The 23,409-nt window shown below is 28.7% G+C and overlaps 1 protein-coding gene across 5 annotated transcripts in view; it reads right to left on the reverse strand.

The window, feature by feature from the left end:
* The window catches only part of alpha-Spec (alpha spectrin), a 145,093-nt gene that overhangs the window by 36,547 nt on the left and 85,137 nt on the right, over positions 1-23,409 (reverse strand). For all 5 annotated transcript variants that reach the window (XM_075371778.1, XM_075371781.1, XM_075371780.1 and 2 more), the window contains 4 exons: positions 8,363-8,511; positions 7,420-7,615; positions 4,930-5,178; positions 886-1,035 (listed from right to left, as the gene is read on the reverse strand). In XM_075371778.1, the coding sequence (XP_075227893.1) occupies positions 886-1,035; positions 4,930-5,178; positions 7,420-7,615; positions 8,363-8,511 (744 nt within the window). The remainder of the gene's footprint in view (positions 1-885; positions 1,036-4,929; positions 5,179-7,419; positions 7,616-8,362; positions 8,512-23,409) is intronic.

Raw genomic sequence — 23,409 nt, forward strand, 5'->3', positions numbered from 1 at the left:
CTCCAAATGATCAAGTCTGTGTGAGTATGTGTACTTACACGAATGTAACGCTCTTTATATAGAAAATGTTTGTTCATTTTTCAAGCATGATGTCATATTTCTTAAAATTTTATTTTAAGAAGGAATTTTTGATAACTAATGAATCATGCTGCAATTAATTTAACTTTTACGTTTTTAAAAAATATTGTCTGTCGATGTATTAAGAAATTCATATAACAAAATAATTTATAAAAAAATAAAATATAAATAAATTCACCAATTTAAATTAAATTTAGGTCAGAATTTACAATGGTTATACAATTTCATCAATTGTAGCGTCCATTATCTTGAACATATACAAATTCAGCAGCCCACTTTTTTATGATTGAAAATAAAGAGAGAGAACCCTTTAATGTAGGGTTTAACTCTTTTTGTATGTCTATGTGGATTAAACCTTTTAAAACAAAGTACTTTATAGCAGCTAGAACTTCAATTTTATTCACTTTTCACAGAATTTCAGAATTTGCTTAATTACTTGATGGCCAAAAACAAGCAACTAAAAGCATGTGTCTGAAACATTGCAGCATGCCATCTAAAGGATCATACTTTATAAATATTATAGTTATTTGGTCATAGTTGCACCATTTCTGTGTCAGGCTGAGAAAGAAATCTAGTCTTACCAGGTCTTTCTTATTGGCCCTGGTAATAATCAGAAAAGTTAACAACAAAATAAATAAAATATTCTTGATTTCTACTCTGATAACATTTAACATAATGTTAAAATCCTGAAAACCTTAATTAAAACTTTAATAAATGATCATTAATTCAATTAACATTATATAAATATAATAATTATTATTAATTAAAATTCAGATCTAATAATTCAGTGCATACTAGATACATTACCTGAACTGCCTCTTCAGAACCAGCACACTGGTGTTTATCAATCAAATTCTGTCCCATTGCAAGCACACTCTGGATTCTGTCAGCATTAGCAGCAAGTTCAGCCTCAAATGCTTGATGTTTTTGGTGTTTTGACTGAATATTAGCTGGATCCTGAGAAAAACAAAATTACAGTAGTTTTAATTTTCATTAATACTTATTTTAATAATAATTAATATTACTAATTAATAATTTTTATTAATACAGATGCAGTGAAACGTGCAAAATTAATATACTTTCTTAACATTTGTTAAAGATGTCCGCTTATGTTCTTATAATTATATCACAGTAGTATGGGCACACATTTATGGTTAGTTACTATTTATATTTAATTCATTATGGTTATACATTTTAATTTTATTTAAAATAAAATTTTAATCTACATACATTATATATATATATATATAAACCTGTAGAAATCATAAGCACTTCACAATTTAATTTTTTTTCTTTGTGTGATAGTTATTTGTCAGCTTTTTCTCTATAGTAGTTTTGTGTCCAGTGCACAATATTATTCATAGTAGTGCTATATGTTCAGTGGTAAGCATTTAGTTTTGTATGTAGGTTTTATACATTTTTAATAATCAATTCTTTGAAAGTAAAAGCCCATATGATGTCCAACACACTGTATATAAATAACACACTGTATAATACACCAAAGAAGCCACTCCTTCCAAGATAATAAATGAAATGATTTAATTTTCAAACTTTAACTTCATGACAATGAAAGATATAGGCGCTAATAACTCTTTTCTGTACTACAGCATAAAAATATCACAGCTAACATTACTACACCTTGCAGCATAAAATGTGTATGAAATGTTGAATAATTAAGCAGATTACTAATTACGTTCAATAAAAGAGAAAGGTTTCATTAGCTCTTATTATCATTTGTAAAATATTGATAGTTATAACTTTCAAAATATAAACTAAAATATATAGGACTGTGTCTAAAAATGTTATAACTAAAAAAAATAATATTTAGTACAGAAGTGAGTTCAAGATGAAAAAACATATTATTTTGATTTGAGTCAGGTAGAAGCTATGGTGAAAACCAAAAGAAAAATAACATGTATGAAATATGCAAAATAAAATGATTTTTACATGCAAAGAGAGTGAAAATAACTAGAAATGTTACATTAGCTGAATTCAAAACATAAAAAGTGTGTTCTTAAAAATATTAATCCAATAAAGAATGAATGTAGGTTTAAGTGCATGGAAGAGATACTGCAGGAATGGATGAGTGAAAGTGAAATTAAATTTACAACACAGAAAAAGATTGGCAAATGTTGTTTAGAATCTATCAGACACATACATTCCAGACATTTTTTAATTTTTTTGGAGCAAAATAATTATGTTTTGAGTATTTTTTTGTCTTCAGTCACTTGACTGGTTTGATGCAGCTCTTTAAGATTCCCTATCTAGTACCAATCATTTCATTTCAGTATACCCCCTTACATCCTACACCCCTAACAACATAGGGGTGTACATTTGGAACATTTACATATTCCAAATGTTGCCTACCTGCTCAATTTTTCCCATCTACCTGTCCCTCCAATATCGAAGTGACTATTCCAGGATGCCTTAATATGTGTCCAGTAAGTCTGTCTCTTCTTTTGACTATACTTTTCCAAATGCTTCTTTCATCATCAATTTCCTGCAACACCACTTCATTTGTCACTTTATCCACCAATCTGATTTTTCCCATTCTCCCTATAGCACCACACTTCAAAAGCTTCTAATCTTTTCTTCTTAGGTACTCTGATCGTCTAAGTTCCACTTCCATACAAAGCTGTGATTCAGCAAATCGTAGCATCTTTATATTTTCACCTTGCACTGTTACTCCGGATCTCAACTGCTCTTTAACAAAGTAAACAGCTAGCTAGTCTTCTAGTAGTTTAACAGCTAATTCTATGTAAAGATTAAAAAGTAACAAAGACAGGGAACAACATCCTTGTCCAACTCCCTTTTTTATAGTTGTTTCTTTCTTATGCTCTTCGATTATTACTGTTGCAGTTTGGTTCCTGTAAATGTTAGCAATTGTGCTTATATCTCTATACTTCAACCCTAAATTTTTTAAATGCTAAAGATTTTATTCCAGTCAATGTTATCAAATGCCTTTTCTAAGTCTACAAATGCCATGTGTGTTGGTATATTTTTCTTTAATCTTTCTTCTACTATTAATATGAACGCTAAAATTGCTTCCCTTGTCCCTATCCTTTTTCCCTGAAATCAAATTGGTCTTCTAACACCTCTTCCACTATCCTCTCAATTCTGTACAATACTAATTGTTCTGTATTCTTCACATTTATCTCTGCTTTCTTTAGTATCATGACAATAACACTCTTTTTGAAGTCTGATGGAACTTTCCCTTTTTTTCGTAAATATTGTACACCAGTTGTTATAATCTATCTATTGGTTCCTCAGCTGCACTGCGCAGTAATTCTGCAGGCATTCTGTTTATCCCAGGAGCCTTTCTCTCATTTAAATCCTTTAATGCTCTACTAAATTCACATCTCAATATTATATCTCCCTTTTCATCCACCTCGACTTCCCTTTCTTCCTCTATAACACCAGTTTCTAATTCAATTCCTCCATATAACTCTTCAATATGTTTCACCCGCTTATCAACCTTTTCTTTTATATTATAAATCGTTGCATCATCTATATTTAACATATTATTAGATATTAACTTATGTACCACAAAATTCTCCTTAACTTTCCTATATGCTCTGTATATTTTACCAATGATAGTTTCTCTTTCCACTTCTGAACACTTTTCTTTAATCCATTCTTCTTTTGCTAATTTGCATTTCCTGTTTATAGTATTTCCTAATTGACAATAGGTCCTTTTACCTTCTTCATCAGTAGCATTTTGATAATTTCTATGTTCATCCATCAGCTGCAATAAATACTGTGATATCCAAGGTGTTCTACCAGTTAGTTCTCTGTTCTGCCTAAGTCTGCTTCTGCTGATTTAATAATTTCCTTTTTAAGATTCTCCCATTCTTCTTCTATACTTTCTATCTTATATTTTTTAGTCAGACCTCTTGCAATGTCCTCAAAAAGTTTCTTTACCCTCTCTTCCTCAAGCTTCTCTAAATTCCACCGATTCATCTTACACCTTTTCTTCAGGTTTTTAAACCCCAATCTACATTCCATTATTACAAAATTATGGTTGCTATCAATGTTTGCTCCAGAATATGCTTTGCAATCGACAAGTTGATTTCTAAATCTTTGTTTAACCATGATATAATCTTCCTGATACCTTGCAGTATCACCAGGCTTTTTCCACGTATATATTCTTTTATTATTATTTTTAAACTGGGTGTTAGCAATTAAAAGATTATAATTTGTGTAAAACTCAAGAAGTCAGTTCTCTCTTTCATTCCTTTTGCCCAGCCTGTATTCAGCCATAATATTTCCTTCCTTGCCTTTTCCGATGCATGCATTCCAATCTCCAACTATTATTAAATTCTCATCCCTTTTTGTGTATTTAATTGCTTCATCAATTTCTTTGTATATACACTACGTCATCATAATCATGGGCACTTTTAGGCATATAGATGTTAACAATTGTTGTCAGCTTAGGTTTTGATTTTATCCTGATTACAATGATTCTATAGTTTTGAGTACAGTGTATGAATATGGATTAAACAGTGATAATGTGAAAATAAAGATATAGATATATTTGTTTGAAGTTATGCTTGTTGAAGAATATATCAGAATTAATGGAGGTATTTGCAAGAAGGGAAAGGATTTTTAAACTTTTATATGATTTTAAAGTAGAATGTAGACACATCAACATTAAAAGAAAGGAACACAATGCAGTATCACGGAAAAAGAATTGAAACTAAATATTATAAATTAAAAAAGAAGTAGTCATGTTTGTATGGTAAGCAAATTACAACAAACTAATAGTAAATAATAACAAACAAACAGATTATTTACAACAAAGAAAAAATTGAAAAAACTCGCAAAGATAAATTAAAATAAAACTTTAATAACCTTGTAACTTTCCTCAGTAGCCAATTGTAATTTTTCAGCAATCCAATTTTCCATTTCATCAGCATCTCGACTAAACTGTTGAAGAGTTTGTGATTCCCCGAGACGAGAACGTTTTTCAATGAGAGCTTCTTTTAGATGGCGCCAACGATCTAATACCTGTCGTCGTTTGTCATCTATCTGCTGTGATGCATAATGTTCAGCTGCCATCAGTTGATCGGCTAATGTTTGTAAAGCTGCTATCTTCTCTTCCTAAAAATAAAATATATAACTTTTATAATTGGAAATTTCTTTCTTATTAACATTGCAATTGAATAATAATACATATTTATTTCCAAAACTTGCTAGAACAAAAAACTAATAAAGTTGAAATTAGAAATAATGTTTAGCAAGGAAAGGCATATAAATACAAAATAAATAAATAGAACTTTGAAATGATTTCTTCTAATTAACATGATTAATATGATACAGTCACAGACAGCTTATGAGAAAATTTTACTTAAATTGCTGTATTATTTACAAACATTACATTGATAAAAAAGAATTAAAGGAAGACCAGAGCTTGAAATTGAAATTACACTTAACAAAAAAGAAGGCTAGCATCATATCTATTTAAAAAAAGGATTCTTTTTTGAAATTTAATCATTCTCTCAAATCAACTGAATCATTCCAAAGAATAGTTCTATCGCTAAACAGACTGCCAACCACTAGCCAGCCAGTGAATTATATGGTTTCTGTTTTTCATTACTATTCTATTCACCAAATCCTAATAGCTAATTAAATATACTAGTAAATAGATAAATGAGATGAGAATACAAAAGAAAACCTTGAAGTTTGTAAAAATTTGACTATCACATGTTTTATTAATGCTAAAAAATAACTCACAATGCTAAGCAATTAATATATTTATTCTTCTGTGCTAAATTTTGTTAGGGTTTTCTAGTTACACACCTTAATACTTATATATATTAGGCAAATATTTATTTACCTAATTGTATTCAAGGATTATATTATATTCTGCACAACCCTGAATATATATTATATTAATGCTACACTATAAAAATATAAGGATTCCTAACTTTCTCTACCTCTTCAGAGTTAATGAAATTATCTAATACTACAGACTTAAAGGCAACGATTCTATTCGCCTGTAGATTTGTAAGCACAGCAGGAAATATGTTTAATAATAATTTTTTTTTTTTTTTTATAAGCCTACAAACAAGCTCAGAATATCATATATTAAATAAACAATAAAATGTATAAGCTAATGCTAAGAAAATAGAACAGTTGTTCACAAATTAATTAACAGTAATTCTGTTACTCAGATTTTAAAATGAAAAACCTTGTGAGTGTTAACAAAAGATATATTTACATAAAAAATACAAAGGTGCTATTTTTTTATTTCTTTTATAGATAAAAGATGCTCCATATCAGATGATACATTATCACTCAGCATGTATTTTATAACTCGTGTATTTCTGAATATTTCAAGAAACCTTTATAACGATCCAGACTGTTCATGTTCTCTTTTTCCACTATTACAATTAAATTACTGTTTTCATAAACAAAATAATTAATTTGTATATCTAAGAATAGTATTAAATGCATGATGTATTCTAATAATTTTACATTATTACAATGTAAGATACATTTTAGGTTTATACTATATAACTCTAAGCAGATACCTAATTAAAGCTTTTTGGGAGGGAGATGAATTTTAAGCAAGTAAGATAAGATTATGTTAACTAAGACATTCACATTTATTAGCGACAGGAAAATCCATTTAATTAAAAATCTGTTCTCAAACAAACCCTTCCAATAAAGTATAGGTTTAAACCATCTCATTCTCATCAGTTTTCATCAGATGGTTTCTCCATTGTAGTTTTCTTTTCACAATTACCACTTTCTTATTTCTCCAAAGTGCTAAATTCATAAACAGCACAAATGCTAATATCAATTTGAGTGATAATTATACACATCAACTTAAAGAAAACAGAGTATGTTCTATTTAATGTTATAAACTTAATACTAATCTATCATTATTTATACTCCCTGTTTTCAACTAATAAATATATTGACTACAATATCTTCTTTTTTTCTTTTTCCTGTTTAGTCTCCGGTAACTACCGTTTAGATAATTCTTCAGAGGATGATATGTATGAGTGTAAATGAAGTGTAGTCTTGTACATTCTCAGTTCGACCATTCCTGAGATGTGTGGTTAATTGAAACCCAACCACCAAAGAATACCGGTATCCACGATTTAGTATTCAAATCCGTGTAAAAATAACTGGCTTTACTAGGACTTGAACGCTGTAACTCTCGACTTTCCAAATCAGCTGTTTTGGGAAGACGCGTTAACCACTAGACCAACCCGGTAGGTCAATGACTACAATATCTACCTGAATACATCTTCATAAATGTGATAACATAATTAATTTAATTAAAAATGATTAATCAGAAGAAAATTAATGTAAAAATATATATATATTTACATGGGCATTGATAGCTTTATCAAAATCTTCATGTTTTTTAATAAGAGCTTCAACATTATCTCCCTTGGAATCAACTTCTTCAGCTGCTAAGAAAGCTTCTCGAGCTGACATCCAGTTCTCAGCTTGTTCACAATCTCTGTAGAATAATTGAAGTTCAAGACATTGATCTAATTGCATTCGTCGAGCAATCCACGCTCTGGAAAAGAGGAATAAACAATTTATTTATAAAAATCAATTAGCTTATATGAACTTCATGATAATTTCTCAGCTACATTCAACAAAACAATAAAAAAAAAGGGTTATAACAATGTGAAGTTAACATTTAAAAAATCTTGAACAGTAGTACAGTAAATATTTCTTCCATGATGATTTCACACTCCAGAAATTTTTTAGATATCTACGGCAGAATTATATATTCAAAACTTTTAGGTAAAAAACTTTTATGAAAAAGTATAGAGGGATCTATGTTACAAAATATAACCGAAGTAGCCAGGCCTCAAACTGTTTGCATAATGTTTTTTAATCTATTTTTATTTTTTATTTAATGTAGGCTTTAAATTTTTATTATTTTTTATTAGTTTTATACTTTGTGGTATGTATATTGTTCTAATTTCCTTTATTTTTCTTCTTCTAATATATATAAATCATTTTATTTTGTTTTTTAATTTTATTATGCATTACTGATAGTTTTATGATTGTAAATCTTGACTGCTATGAGTCTGTATAGACTCAGCAGCATAATAAACCAATTAATTAATCTACTGCCTGTATTGTAAGACAACTGCAAACCACTCCATGACACTGACAGACACTATATTTCCATTAAAATGTAAGGTAATTTATTTATTAAAAAAATAAGTTCTAAGTAACTTTCAAAATATCAGTTAACACTTCTATCAATTAATTAAATCATAAATATAGAGTGATTTAAAATAAAACTTACTTTTCAAGTTCTTGATGAGCTTCAGTCATACTTTCAAGTTTTTCCTGAATTTCAACACTAGCATAATGTCCAGACTGAAGTAACTGTTGTCCAAACAATTCAAAAGCTTGAAATGTTCCAGATCTAGCATCGATTTCGGTTCTGTGTTCCTGATAAGGATAAATAAATATTTACATTTAGTACATGAACATTATATTAGTTTCCAATTCTGTAAAAAAACACTGAGTTGTATGGTAAAATGATAAGTTTAATTTTATAGCGTTAAATGGCAATAAAATTTTATATAGAATAGAATAATGACACTATACATGCTCTTTTTAATTTGTAGTACATATAAATATATACATATGTAACAAAACATGTGATCAAGGTCCAAGCGTTATATAATCGGACTCAGCCTTTTGTGAGGCATAACAATCCTAAAATAATAACAAAATAAAATTACGCTACTTCTAAATAAACTTTACTATTTAACAGTAAATAATGAATAAGCTTCAACTACTGTATATATAAACTGTTCAAAAAGTTCCAAAAACATTTGAATTTACCTATTAATGCAGCATTGCAATTGTCTGAACAAGTAAGGCAGCCTACTTTCAGTCCTCTAATGAAGTTTTATTATTTTATCTTAATAAATATAATAATCTTAACAAACAAGTTGACTAACAAAATGTAAAATACTTTTAAAAATTTTATGACGACTGATATTCATGAAAAATTTTGATTAATATTAAATTTTGATTTAAGCCTGGCGAATATGATTTCTGATATGTTAAAGAAAATGATCAAGATAAATAAACAACTTTTATCATTAAAGAGAATGAACCATCGACATTTAATGAAGATTTTATCAAACAATCAATCGACTGATGAAGCTCATCTTAGTCAGTTAAGTAAATGATTTGTTCGAAAGTAATAATTTACAGTGAACATAAGTTAAAACTAACAAAATTAAACATTTTTCTAAGTATAAGATTTTTAAATGTGGTTGTACAGCAAATTTAACCTTGGCAATGAGTAATCTTAGAAGTATACTGATTCCAGGCCAGGGTCATCAGAATTCATAATTTCATATTGTTAACAAAAAATATAAACTGGTTCTCTGTGATATGTCACAAATTTCTGATTCTTTTTGTGGAATAAGAAAAACAGAAGAGAAAGAAAAAGAATGACTAAATTTAGGAGCAAGAGAACTATTAGTATTAATTTTGTAAAGTGAAGAATATATTCGTTATTATCAATATAATTACAAAAGCAGTAATACTTACTTTAAAATTAATTTTCTTACATATATTTAATAAAACTGACCGAAAACACTACAAATGTCAAACATTCCATTTATCATCAAATACATTGTTTATCAATCGACAATACTTCAGAACAGCTTTACTAATAATATACATAATTACACTTTTATGAACGTAAAAAATACATGTTATTATTATATTTACAAAAAATAAAGTTAATTATTACAAGTAGATACAATAAGATGTTTCTATTAGTAATCTGATCAACATAAAAATTTTCAATTTACAATTGTCAACAAGGTTTGCCAGTATATATTCATTAAATATTGAATTATTCTTAGCATATAAAAATTAACTATAGGAAAAAAAAATTCAGTAATAAATCCTTTTAACAACTGTAATAACTTAGGAGAGAACTGTTATTCATTTTTGGTTAAAAAAAAATATATATTGATATTTTCTATTCCAGGCAACTACACATAAGAAAACAATTAAAAAAAACTGATTCTATTTCATATGAAAAAATTCCCATTTTCCGGGTTAATTTCTTCAGGATCAGGGAAACGTTTTTGTGAAGAAAAAGCTTCTAGCTTCTATAGCATCTTACTTTAAAAAGGTTTTAATAACTAGCAATTAAAGTAAATATTTGATATTTCTTGAAATACTACAAAGAAGAAGTAGAAAACTGATATAATGAACTGGAATGACCTGAAAAAAATCATACGTTTACATAATCACAATTTAATCTATATGTATTAAAAAGAGCATGATATATGCTTCAAAACATTTTTTTAAATAAAAAAATGTATACTTCATATATAAATTATTTATAAGTGTGGATATATGTACAATCAATAATTAAAACTACTCGTGAACTTCTAATAATTACTACAGTAAATAATTAGAGAATATAAATGTACATAGTTTCTAAACATTTTAACTAATAACTCATTTGGATGCGATTAAACAAACAATAAAAAGAGGATTGGGTAACAGTACGGGTGGGTTTTAATGAGGTCACTAGTATCTCCTAAATTTAGTGACAGTGCGAGGAAATTTACGGTGAACTAATAAATACAGCAGTGAGAATAATTAATATTGCTTGTATAATTTATAATTGCATATAGCAGTAATAACACAAGTAGTCATGCATGATTTATTAGACTATAATTTAGCAATGCTTATTGTTATTTTGTGTGTATAAGGCGTTTTTTTTTTAAATACTGAAGAACAATTACAAAAAAATAAACTATCCTGACAGAAATTTACTAGTTATGTAAATAAAAAATTAGTTAGCTTGTTGGCAACTCGAAATTATGAATGCTTTCAAGAAATGCATAAATTAACAAGATCATGTTAAAAAAAATCATGGTTATTTTCTTTTACAAAAGATAAACAATAACCATGAAAACTATTGTAGGTTTTGTAAATGAAACTCTTAAAACTTGTCAAATGTTTAAGAAATATTGCACAGCAAATTATTCCCAGTTAACCAATGTTAAGTAAATGAATAATGTAAAATCTGTAGAAAAAAAAATGGATTTAGGGATGAAAACCTAATCTGAAATAATAAAATAAACAATTTTTAAATAAACCTTTTATTATGTATTCTTTCCAGTTCTCTACTACATGTGTGAATGGAATGAGTAAATTTATTCACCTGGAATAGTTTTTAAAACTTATGATATAGAAAAATAAAAATTTAAAGATAACCCAATCGATAGAATGAATGCTTTTTTGGACCCATCTTTCCGAGTTTCTACATAGTTGAGATAGATTTTTGTTGGTATTTTAATGACAAAGCATTCTTTTGTTTCTATATGTAAATAGATATTTATTTATTTATTTTAACATATAGAAACATTTTTTAATCTTCTAAAATTTTTATTTTTTTCACAAATAAATTTACACAATATCCATATGTTGCAATTAATAATTAATAACAAAAACCATCAAATTAACAGCAAGTTCGATGTAAACTTACCAATTTAATAAGTACGTTTCAAATCTATTGATTTGTCATGTTATTTAAATACTATCTCAGATAATACCTTTATAGTAAGTTAAAACTGATAGTAGTCGTGATCAACTAAATTAAAATTGATTACAACTGAGCCAGCTATCAAAACATGTGTGCCAATTAAAACAATTTTCAAAATTTATGTTTACTTATAAGTGTATATTTATGTGTTTATATTTGTATGTGTAATATTTTTCTAAATATCCAAGTTTATTAATTGTGATTTATTTAAAATATTTATAAATTCTTTTTTATCTTTGTTATAGTATATTTCTTCATGGACCATGAGACCTAGCAGATGGTGAGGGAACTTGAGTGCTAAGTGATACAGAGTAGCTGGACCGAAGGTATACCATATCGGAGAGGTATCTGTTGAAAGCTACACTCAAGAAATGACTCCTGAAAGAGGGTAGCTGCTCTTTCAGTAGTTGTTAAGGGCATAAGGGCGTAGGACTTAAACGACCATATTAACATCACTCAAATCTTCTGAGTGCAGCTCAAAGCAATGGAAAATTAGTGGTTTTTTTTCTCAAGAAAATGTAGTTTTCTGCATTTTCATGTAACAAAGATGGAGGTGCCATCCTTGATAAAAATATTCCACAGGTAAACTAGTTCCTCATTTGGATCTCCAGGTGGGGACTACAAAGGAAAGGGTCACCAGAAAATTAAAAAATAACATTCTACGAGTTGGAACGTGGAATGTTATAAGTCTAAAAAAGAATAATAGGTTAGAAAATTTAAAGAGGGAAATGGATAGGTTAAATGTAGATGAAGTAGGAATTAGCGAGATTCGGTGGGAAGAGGAAAATGACTTTTGGTCAGGTGATTTTAGAATAATTTACTCGCTTCAAATAATGGGCAGGCAGGAGTACGTTTTTTTTAATGAACAAAAATTTAGGGAAGAGAATAGCGAAAAATTCATAGCGATAGAATCATTGCAATCAGGATAAAATCAAAACCTAAACCGACAATGATTGTTAACGTCTATATGTTTACAAGCACTCATGATGATGAGGTAGAGTGTGTATACGAAGAAATTGACAAAGCAATTAAATGCATAAAAGGGGATGAAAATATAGTGGGTAAATACGGGCTGAGCAAAAGGAATGAAAGCGAGGACTGACCTACAGAGTTTTGCATGAAGTATAATTTAGTAATTGCCAACACCCAGTTTAAAAATCAAAATAGTAGAATATACACCTGGAAAAAGCCAGGTGATACTGCAAGGTATCAGATAGATTATATCATGGTTAAGCAAAGATTTAGAAATCAACTCGTCTGCTATAAAGCATATCCAGGAGCAGACACTGATAGCGACCATAATTTAGTGATAAAGAAATGTAGATTGGGGGTTAAAAACCTGAAGAAAAGGTGTCAGATGAATCAGTGGAATTTAGAGAAGCTTGAGGAAGAGGAGGTACAGAAGATTTTTGAGGACATTGCAAGAGGTCTGACTAAAAAAGATAAGGTATAGAAGAAGAATGGGAGAATGTTAAAAAGAAAATTCTTACATCAGCAGAAGTGAACTCAGGTGAACAAAGAGAACTAACTGGTAAAACACCTTGGATATCACAGGATATATTGCAGCCTGGATGAACATAGAAAGTATATAGATGCTAGTGATGAAAAAGGTAAAAGGACCTATAGAGAATTAAGAAATACTATAAACAAGAAGCGCAAATTAGAGAAAGATGAGTGGATTAAAAAAAAGTGTTGAGAAGAGGAAAGAGAAATGATCATTGGTAAAATATACAGAGCATACAGGAAAGTTAAGGAGAATTTTGTGGTACATAAATTAAAATCTAATAATGTGTTAAATAAAGATGGTACACTGATTTAATAGGAGAGTGGAATGTACTGAAAAGTTATTCAGAGGAAATTAAACTGGTTTTATAGAGGAAGAAGAGAAAGAAAAAGAGGATGAAAAAGATCTGAATTTAATATGGCATTAAAAGATTTGGAAGGCAGAAGAACTCCTGGGATAGACAGGATACCTGCAGAATTATTGTGCAGTTCAGATGAGGAAGCGAAAGATAGATTATACAAACTGGTGTGTAGTATTAACGAAAAAGGGAAAGTTCCGTCAGACTTGAAAGAGAGTTATTGTCATGATACCAAAAAAAGCAGGAGCAGATAAATTTAAAAAATACAGAACGATTAGCTTAACTACTCATGCATAAAAAATCTTAACTAGAAATCTGTACAGAAGTACTGAGAGGAGAGTGGGATAAGTGTTAGGAGAAGACCAATTTGGTTTCAGGGTAAGTATAGGGACAATGTAAGCAATTTTAGTGTCCTGATTAATAGCAGAAGGTAGATTAAAGAAAGACAAACAAACCAACATACATTGCATTTATAGACTTAGGAAAGACATTGATAACGTACACTGGAATAAAATATTCAGCATTTTAAAAAATTTAGGGTCTAAGTATAGAGATAAAATTTCTAACATTTACAGAAATCAAATTGTAACAATAATAATCGAAGAACATAAAAAAGAAGCCGTAATAAAATAGAAAGTCCAACAAGGATGTTCCCTGTCCCCATTACTTTTTAATCTTTACATAGAACTAGCCGTTAATAATGTTAAAGATCAATTTAGATCTAGAGTAACAGTGCAAAGTGAAAAGATAAAGATGCTACGATTTGTTGATGACGTAGTAATTTTAGCTGAGAGTAAAAAAGATTTGGAAGAAACAATGAATGACATGGATGAAGTCCTACGCAAGAACTACCGCATGAAAATGAACAAGAACAAAACGAAAGTAATAAAATATAGTAGAAAATAATGTAGATGGACCACTGAATATAAAATTTGGAACAGAAAAGATTATGGAGGTAGAATTTTGTTATTTTGTTACTAAAGATGGACAAAGCAGGAGCAATATAAAATGCTGAATAGCACAGCTGAAACAAGCTTACAGTCAGAAATATAATTTGCTTACAGCGAAAATTAATTTAAACATCAGGAAAACATTTTTGAACGTATATGTTTGGAGGGTAGCTTTATATGGAAGTGAAATGTGGATGATCGTAGTACCTGAAAAGAAAAGATTAGAAGCTTTTGAAATGCGATGCTATAGGAGAATATTAAAAATCAGATTGGTGGATAAAGTGACAAATGAAGCAAATTGATGATGAAAGAAACATAACCACATATTAAGGTAACCTGGAATAATTGCTTTGACATTTGAGGGACAGGTAAATGGGAAAAATTGTGCAGGGCAGCAATGTTTGGAATATGTAAAACAAACTTTTAGGGATGTAGGATGTAGAGGTAAACCGAAATGAAATGACTGGCACCAGATAGGGAATCTTGGAGAGCTGCGTCAAACCAGTTAAATGACTGAAGACAAAAAAAAAGTATATTTGTGTGATGAGGTGATCAGAAAAAATTTAACGTTTCAAAAATTCATTCTTATATTTATATACACTCTTAAATCTTCTAATCAGAATTAGAAAATAAAACATCACAATTAAAAACAAACCAAAACGATTATAAAAGTACTAATATAAATTAATAAGTTTACAATGAGCTTGCTAATTTGGGTTGTTTTACATTTATATGTAGAACTGATGCAATTTCAGTGGCAACTAACAATGGAAATAAAATCTTAAAAATAAAAATTATTTACTTATTCTTTACTGATTATATAAATTTGCAGCATTATGTTAAATAGATTTTTAATTCAGAACAAAAGTGACAGGACATAGATTAAAAAAAAAAAATAAAAAAATAATAATGATTTTTAAATTTAATTAATAAAAAAAAATTACTACTATCTTTTCATTCAAGAAATCTCTTGTTCAATATCTTGTTTCTTTTATGGTTAAATAACCCATATGACAAATAAACAAAATAGGAACAATTTCCTAAAATTCCATTAAAAAAAAAATTATAACTGTAAAAGTGTTAAATTTAAACAGAAAACATGCTAGAGATTCTGCACATATGATTTCAAAATTTTCACACATTAAAAATCCTGAAAAAGTAAAATTATATTATCGATTACAATAAGCCACAAAAAGAAAAGCTGCATGAATATATAGCCACATAAACTATTGCCAAAGCCTGAAAATACAGCAAATATACTATTAGTAATAGAAACACCTGCAGTGAAAATAAAGTACACCTGCAGAAAAAAGTATCAGATGAAAGAAAAGCTTTCTTTATATTTAAAAACAACACAATAAAATAAAAACTGTATATATTAGAATTCATGTAATATATGAGCTTAAATAAATAAGAATAATTAAAGACACTTTTGTTTCAAGAATTCAGCTGTAAATATTAAACCTACATTTATTCTAAAGAAAAGTAATACAAAATGTATAAAAAAAAAAGAAAAAAAAGTAACTGTACCAGCTTCTCTGGGCACAAATATAGTCTCTTGCCACAAGCAGTTAGAAGCCTAGGCCGACATGAAGTTGACTGTGGCTTTGACCTGTGTATATTAGAACCTTACTATATTTGTTTTTGTAAAGAATTGTCAATGCTTGTCTTGAAAATCAATTCAAATTTAAAATTATCAAGAGACTAGGAAAATTGACCACACACATCCAGAAATGCATTCAAGATCTATAGTGACATATCTAAGGCTCAAACCAGTGTTTTACCATGGGTAAAAGGTTCACGATTCAAAAACCATACGCTTTTGTCAGAGGAGAATTGAGGAACCAGAGCACAACCCTCCAAGAGTGACAGAACAACTTTAAAAATGGCAGAAATTTGACAGATTATACTAGATGATAAATCCACCAATTGAGGAGTTGTAATAGCGTTAGGATTTCATCTGGAATGATTTTTGAATATGCATTACAGTGACAATACACTCTCACACTGCCTTTATAAAGCTAAATATTTCGGTATCCAAAATATCAAGTTAACCAACCAGCTTCCTCCTTCCCTCTTATCATTATTTATTTTTTTCCAAAATGAAACTAAGATCAACAGATAACGATTTTGGAAAAATTTGTTAAAAATAATAGAATGGCAGAAACATGTAATAACAAAAAAAATATAGCTTAACCCCATATGTCTGACTCACTTAAAAGCCTGAGTCCTCTAAGTGTTACCAGTATAAGACTAATACAAAAAGAAATTACAAACTACGTTACATTAAAAAGAAATCGGTGCAGTCCAGTTTCTTTTCTACAAAAGGCCAACCACGTATACAAATAATTTTTTTTTTTTTTTTAATAGCCCTATAATAAACTTAATATTGTGAAATTTTCATTCAATTAGATAATAAATTTTAAAAAACTTAAAATTGAGATCTACATCCAATATTTCGGTCCACGACTCGACTAATTTTGCATAGAACATGTACAATTAGAATACTGCAAATTATTTCATTGATTTACAAATAAATTTATTGCAAATGAACAAAAAAGAAATCCTAGGATTACTGTTGAACACCTGATACAACAAATTAAGTAAAAAATAATAAGGATTTGATTAAAACAAGAAGGAAATAAATAATGTGCCCTGTATAATTTTTAATAGTTGATGTTATCAAAAGTAGTGGAATTATATAGGGAAAAAACAATAACAAATTACATAATGAGAACAAATAAGTAACCAACAAACTAGAGATGGAATCCAGCATTGACTATTTTTTTTAAACATAACATCAGTATCATTTTTACAATTTTTTCAAGACAAATATATAATTACATAACATCACAGTGCTAACAAAATGCTACTATTAAAGAAACTTCTCAGGTTCTACTTTGAAACACTTTCATTACTTTACCAAATAGTAAAAATTTTACTACTGCATTTTTATAACAAAACGATTAATAGAAAATTTAAAACATATATTTTTAAAAATACATTACTAATTAAATGATTTCAATCGCCCAAGGACTGATTACCAGGGTTTTAATTCTCAAAATAGTAATTAGTGAGTTGCCTGTTATATAAAAACTATAAGAGAGCTTAATTACAAATAATATAATTATTTTTTAACAATGATAAAATACTTACAATCTTTCCTTTTTTTTATTTGTTTTTTTTTTATTTTTTTATTTAAATTAACAGAAAACTGAAAATTTTATGTAAAAATTAAAAATTGTCATAACAATTAATCATTCACCTATTTCAGGTCAAATATGTTGAAATTAAAAAAATACAAAACTGAATTTTATTTTTTAATTGCCAATTACAAATCTAACATTCAAATTAAAAAAAAAAAACTGTAAGATGAATAATATAATTTATATCAATCAGTAATCTTCTAAAATGGTACAAATACATTATGTAAACAAAAATGACTTAATAGACCATCAGATTAGTCTATTGATGAATAACAATTCTACAATCTTAATATACAACATAATGTGATCAAAAATTATATCAATAATTTAAAACATGAAATAAAGCAATTTCCTATGCAATTTGTTGTTAAAAAAATTAATTTTTACTAAATTTGATTACATTTGTCACTGGTTTTCTGACAATCTAAAATTTTGCCTCAAAGTGCAGGAAGTTTAGTGATCAAACAAATTTGAAATAGAAGTATAGCAATTTCATAAATCATATGAATTTAAATCAATGAGATACTCTCAACAGTTTTCTATAAGGAAGAGAAATAATTTCTTTTTTATAAAATATTTCATAAATATTTTCCGTAAATAATATTCAGTAAATTTCTTTGTATATTAAATGAAAATAAATATAAATTCACTGATTCTGGGCAAAACAGTATATTAATTGAGTATAATAACAGTATAACTTAATGATTCTGTAAAACTTGGCAAGTTTAACATTTGAAGTATATTTTGACTGGTATAGGACACCAGGTTGATGTAACGATGCATGTCAAACAAACAGAGGTATTCAATTATGAACAGTCATTTTGTTATTATCAACATCTGAGAGCTGGACAGCTGAGCATCATGCTTTTGCTGTTGAAAACTTATTTTAAGAATACTAATTCAGAGTTGCTACACAGCAAAACATTCAAGCCACATTTTAACTTGGGACATCAAGAAAAATGTGCCAGATAGTCACACCATTACAGGTGGGTAAATTAATTTAAATTAACAGCATGTGCTTGTAAAGCTTGAGGGAAGGAAAGGTGACTGGAGGCAATGGAAATTATTAAAATGTTTGTACAAAAATCTTGCATAACCCAAAAAGATCTACTCAATCTTTACAGCTTTGCAAATATCCAATTCATTCAAGAGACTATTTTGTCAGGATCTCCATTTTCACATTTAAAACTGCAAATTGTGCAAGAAATTAAGACCTAAGATTTTGTTGCATATGAATAGTTTTGCACGCACATGTCTGATGTCCTTCAGATTATTACATAGATGTAACAAAGCTTTCTTATGTCAGATTAAGCGTACTTTTTAGTTATATGGTTCTGTAAATAAGCAATTTTTGCATAATTGGAATGATATAAACTTGCATCAATTGCACATCAATACTTTTCTCAGTGCCTATATCAATTTGTGATTATGAATAACTTATGGGATTTTGTTTTAGGATGACAAGGATACGGCTAAATCTTTTTCACCTAATAACCTAATCTTATCTAAGGATACTGCAAGACTTTTATTCTTGATTATGGATAAGAGCCACTATGATTCCAAAAAGACGGTGCTGATATGAACACAGTCAAAATTGCATGATTTTTTTACAATAGACATTTACGTACAGGCTTTTCTTATCATAGTGACATCTCTTCTTTTTTTTTTTATTTCTTTTTTTTATTTTATTCTAACCTCCGGATCCACCGTTAGGCATTCTTCAGAGGATGAAGCTGAATGATTGTGACATCTCTTTTGGCCGGTCCTAACTGCTTTTTTCTTATGGAAGTACCTTAAGTAAGTTTTCTGATCACATTGTACCACCACAATAGAATTGTAGGACCACATCAGAGCTGTTATTACCAATAATCCTGGTGAAATGTTAGAGTAATGGACAGGTCCAATGCTGCTTTGAAGAATGTACAGGCAGTGGAGCCCTTACATTCAAACGCTGACTGATAAACGACATTTTTATGACTTAAATTGTGTGAATTTTTATAAGTACACTATCAAAACTGCCATACCTATTATAAATCAAGGCATCTGTGTGCGTTTGTGCATGTGCACCGACGTTCACTTAAAACTCAGGAACTCCTGGGCTGAGCTGAATATTTTATTACTGTTTTTATTCAGCGAGGAAGAATTTTACATTAATAAATTGAAGCAAGTCTTGGATGACAGACAATTATTCAAATAACTTACTTATAATGGATCAAAATACTATACCACTGTGTTTCATATTCTGAGTTATGAAACAATTGTATTGACTGCTGAATCATATACTGCTATATTGATAGATGTTGATGTAATTTCTTCATAAATAAAGGGGACATAACATCTTCCCTGAATGTTGGCGAGGATTTTCTGCACAAACAATTGAGTAAACCAGGAAGAATCTCATGGACATCCACAAAAATATGAAACCATATAATTGATTATCGGACTTGATTTAAAGCTGCTGGTTTTTCTTTGTAATATTAGTTTACACCAAATTCTGTCAAATCCTGTTGGTATGCTTCAATATCTTAATATGTGAATTTTTATTTTTTTCATGGCATGTAATAGCTTGATTCTGAAGTTTCAAATTTAGTAAGTTATTTTATTATTTACAGATGTGAATAGTATTTTCAATGATGTATGCAGTAACCATACAATAAATATATAATTACAATTCTTTTACTGAAATTTGAAAGATATTAGATGTAGAAATTTATTGAGAAAACACCATTAATGAGCATGTAGTAAAGTTTAAACAAAGAGCATGTCATACACTACATCTTCTTTATATGATAATTTTTTTAAGTCGCTTACTAAATTATATAAGAAATAGATAACACCTGCCATGAGAAAAAATTGTAAAACGTATTGCATCTTTATGGTATTTCATTAATAAAAAAAGATTAATGGAAAATTTAACTTTTTTAAGTTGACAAGTTTTTAAAAAAAATTTTATAGGAAGTACAATTATATATTACATATACAATTAAAGTTTTTGTTTATAAATGGTTTTATTTTCATGTTAAATCTGCATTTTAAATAAAATTGAAGCACTTAAATTGCTATGTTTTTAATTTAAACCCATTATCTAAATTTATTTTAATTTTTCCGTTTGTTCAAGATTATGCAAACACAGACAACCATGTCTTAAAACTTGTACAATGAATCCGGATTTAAATTGCTTCAACAATAAGTAGTGATTATTCTTAGTGAATATCAATAAAATTATCTGCTGAAATAAAATCAATAATTTAAAAAACAAGGATTAGTTTTGTGGAGAGATTTAGATAAGTGTTAGTTATAGTTATTATTTTGTTCTGTATATTTAATGTTACAGCCTACTTTATAAACAATTATACTAAGTGAGCTGAAGGTTTACCCCTGTCTTTGTCAACCACACTGTCAGCTGGCTTAGGCGAGCTAGGGATAACATCATCCAATCACTAATAACATTAGACATTTATATAGAAAATGCAAGCATATAAGAATCTTGTTACAATTTAAGTGTAAGTAGTGCATGCCGCATAAAGTTAATCTGTTTATATTCATCTATATTTTGGTTTTTCATATGTTGAATGCGTTATCCCACGTATAATATTTTTATAGTTATATTTTAATATTAGTGAATATTTATTTTTTTCCATATTTTTAGTGTTCTCCAAATAATTATGTATAGTTTTATGTCAAAACTTAAAAAATAGGAAAACTCTCCATAGTCAAGCTCAGGAAATTATATTAAACGCTAATTAGTTTATGCAAAGAAAGGCCAAACAATTTCAAGAAAAGGTGGTTCCAAGCATAATATTTATTATTCATGTGAAAAAGTGTATAGAAAGAATTGCTATGCACATGGAGTTTTGGCCAGAACTGTTAGAAAACTATTAGAAAAGAAAAGAATGGGATGTCAGAGGGCGAAAGCTCAATTCAAACCCTAAAAATATATAAATAAGAAACCGAAATTACTAATTTTGACGAATTTGATAAATATTAAGTTAGGCAAATTGTTTATGATTTCTATTTGCAAGAAAAAGTACTACCTACAGCTAAACATACTTCTAATAAACTGAAAGAAGCTACTCCTAGGATTTCAATGGAGAAAAACAAAAAAAATAACTGAAATATTTTCATCAAAAATGATAAAATACGAGAACAAAGAATATGTTACTTAAGATGTGTTAAACATTACAGAGAAGAAAAATGTCCTATTGTTATATAGATGAAATGTATATTTTATCTTCTCATATCTCAAACAAAATGTGTTCAATTCTGATCAGCGCATACATACATTGTCCTATATCAAAAGGAGACCGAGCAATAATCATGCACGGTTATGGCAACATAAACAAAGCTATGCTGATGTGGAAAAGTAGCACTTTTTTTAAGTAGGAGTAATAACAACAACATGAACTCCAAAAATTTCATGAAATGGGTGGAAAACAAACTCTGTCCAAAACTAGTCCTACGCTCTGTTATAGTAGTGGATAGTGCTGTGTATCATAATAATCATTATGATAAGGCACTTACCACAAAATTTAAGAGACTGGAAACATAAGAAAATTTAAGATATTGGAAACAACATTTTTTCCTATATCTTGGTTACAGGAGAAACAAATAGAGTTTCATTCTAAAATGCTTATACCAGAACTTTACAAACTAGTTAAGCTGCACAAATAAAGGCATAAGATGTACATTTCGCCTCCTCATCGCCTCCTGGAAGCTCATGAGTCACAAAGCCATTCGCCTGCTACCACACCTCCTGGATCTAAACTTCCATCGAAATTATAGAGACTCGTCACTGATATGTGAAAAAACTAGTAGGCGAACATTGAGAGAAAGAACATTTAGTAGACAATGCTGAAGAACTTGTTATCAATTTAGCTACCCCTTTATAGTAACAATTTCTCCATTACAGTAAGTCAAAATAAATATTTTTATGCCGTTAGCATTTGTTTTTAGTGAAAATAAAATAAATCAAATAAAGACAAGGATAAAAATGAAATACGTAATTTAATAAATTTATATCATTTATAACATATAAAACATATCAAAAATTGTTTCAGACAAATTTTTAGGTAATGCTTAGAGGTCTAACAACCACTTTAAATTGATTTGATACTGTGCCTATTAAGGAAGGTATGATCTTTTTCTTCAAAACCCCATTTTTCCACCCCCTGGGCCAATGGTTGGTGATATCAAAAAACTTTATGTAGATAAGTTTTAGGCCCTTATCCAAAGTAGAAACTTTAAACGAATTTGATTTTTACTTAATAAGAAAGTTATAGCGAGTTTGTTTTTTCGAAAAAGCCCCCCACCCCAAAAGTCCGATTCTGCCCATTAACAAACTCTACCAAGATTTTGGATCGTTATATTTTATGTATCATATTGAAAGTGATTGGCGCAAAATTATGGTAGTTTCGTGTTCACAAGAAACTGAAATATATATAACTTTTGAACATGGTGGTTTTAGGTCTGGGGAATGTAAAACGTGAAGATATGTAAAAATTTTCAGGAAGAAAATTGTACCCATTCTTATGAAATCTACCTAACATTGGAAGTAAAAATGAATATTAGCAGGAATAGCATGATTTTTGCATGACTAGATCACTAGGCAGATACAGCTGTTACCTAATGGCAAATTTTCAGCTCGCTTATTGTTTCAATAATTAAGGAGACAAATGGCCACAACATAAAAACTAATTAGTAGAATAAACCAAAACAGACATCCTTGACATAGAAATGTCATT

The sequence above is a fragment of the Lycorma delicatula genome, chromosome 7 (assembly GCF_047948215.1).
Source record: "Lycorma delicatula isolate Av1 chromosome 7, ASM4794821v1, whole genome shotgun sequence".
Lineage (NCBI taxonomy): Eukaryota > Metazoa > Arthropoda > Insecta > Hemiptera > Fulgoridae > Lycorma > Lycorma delicatula.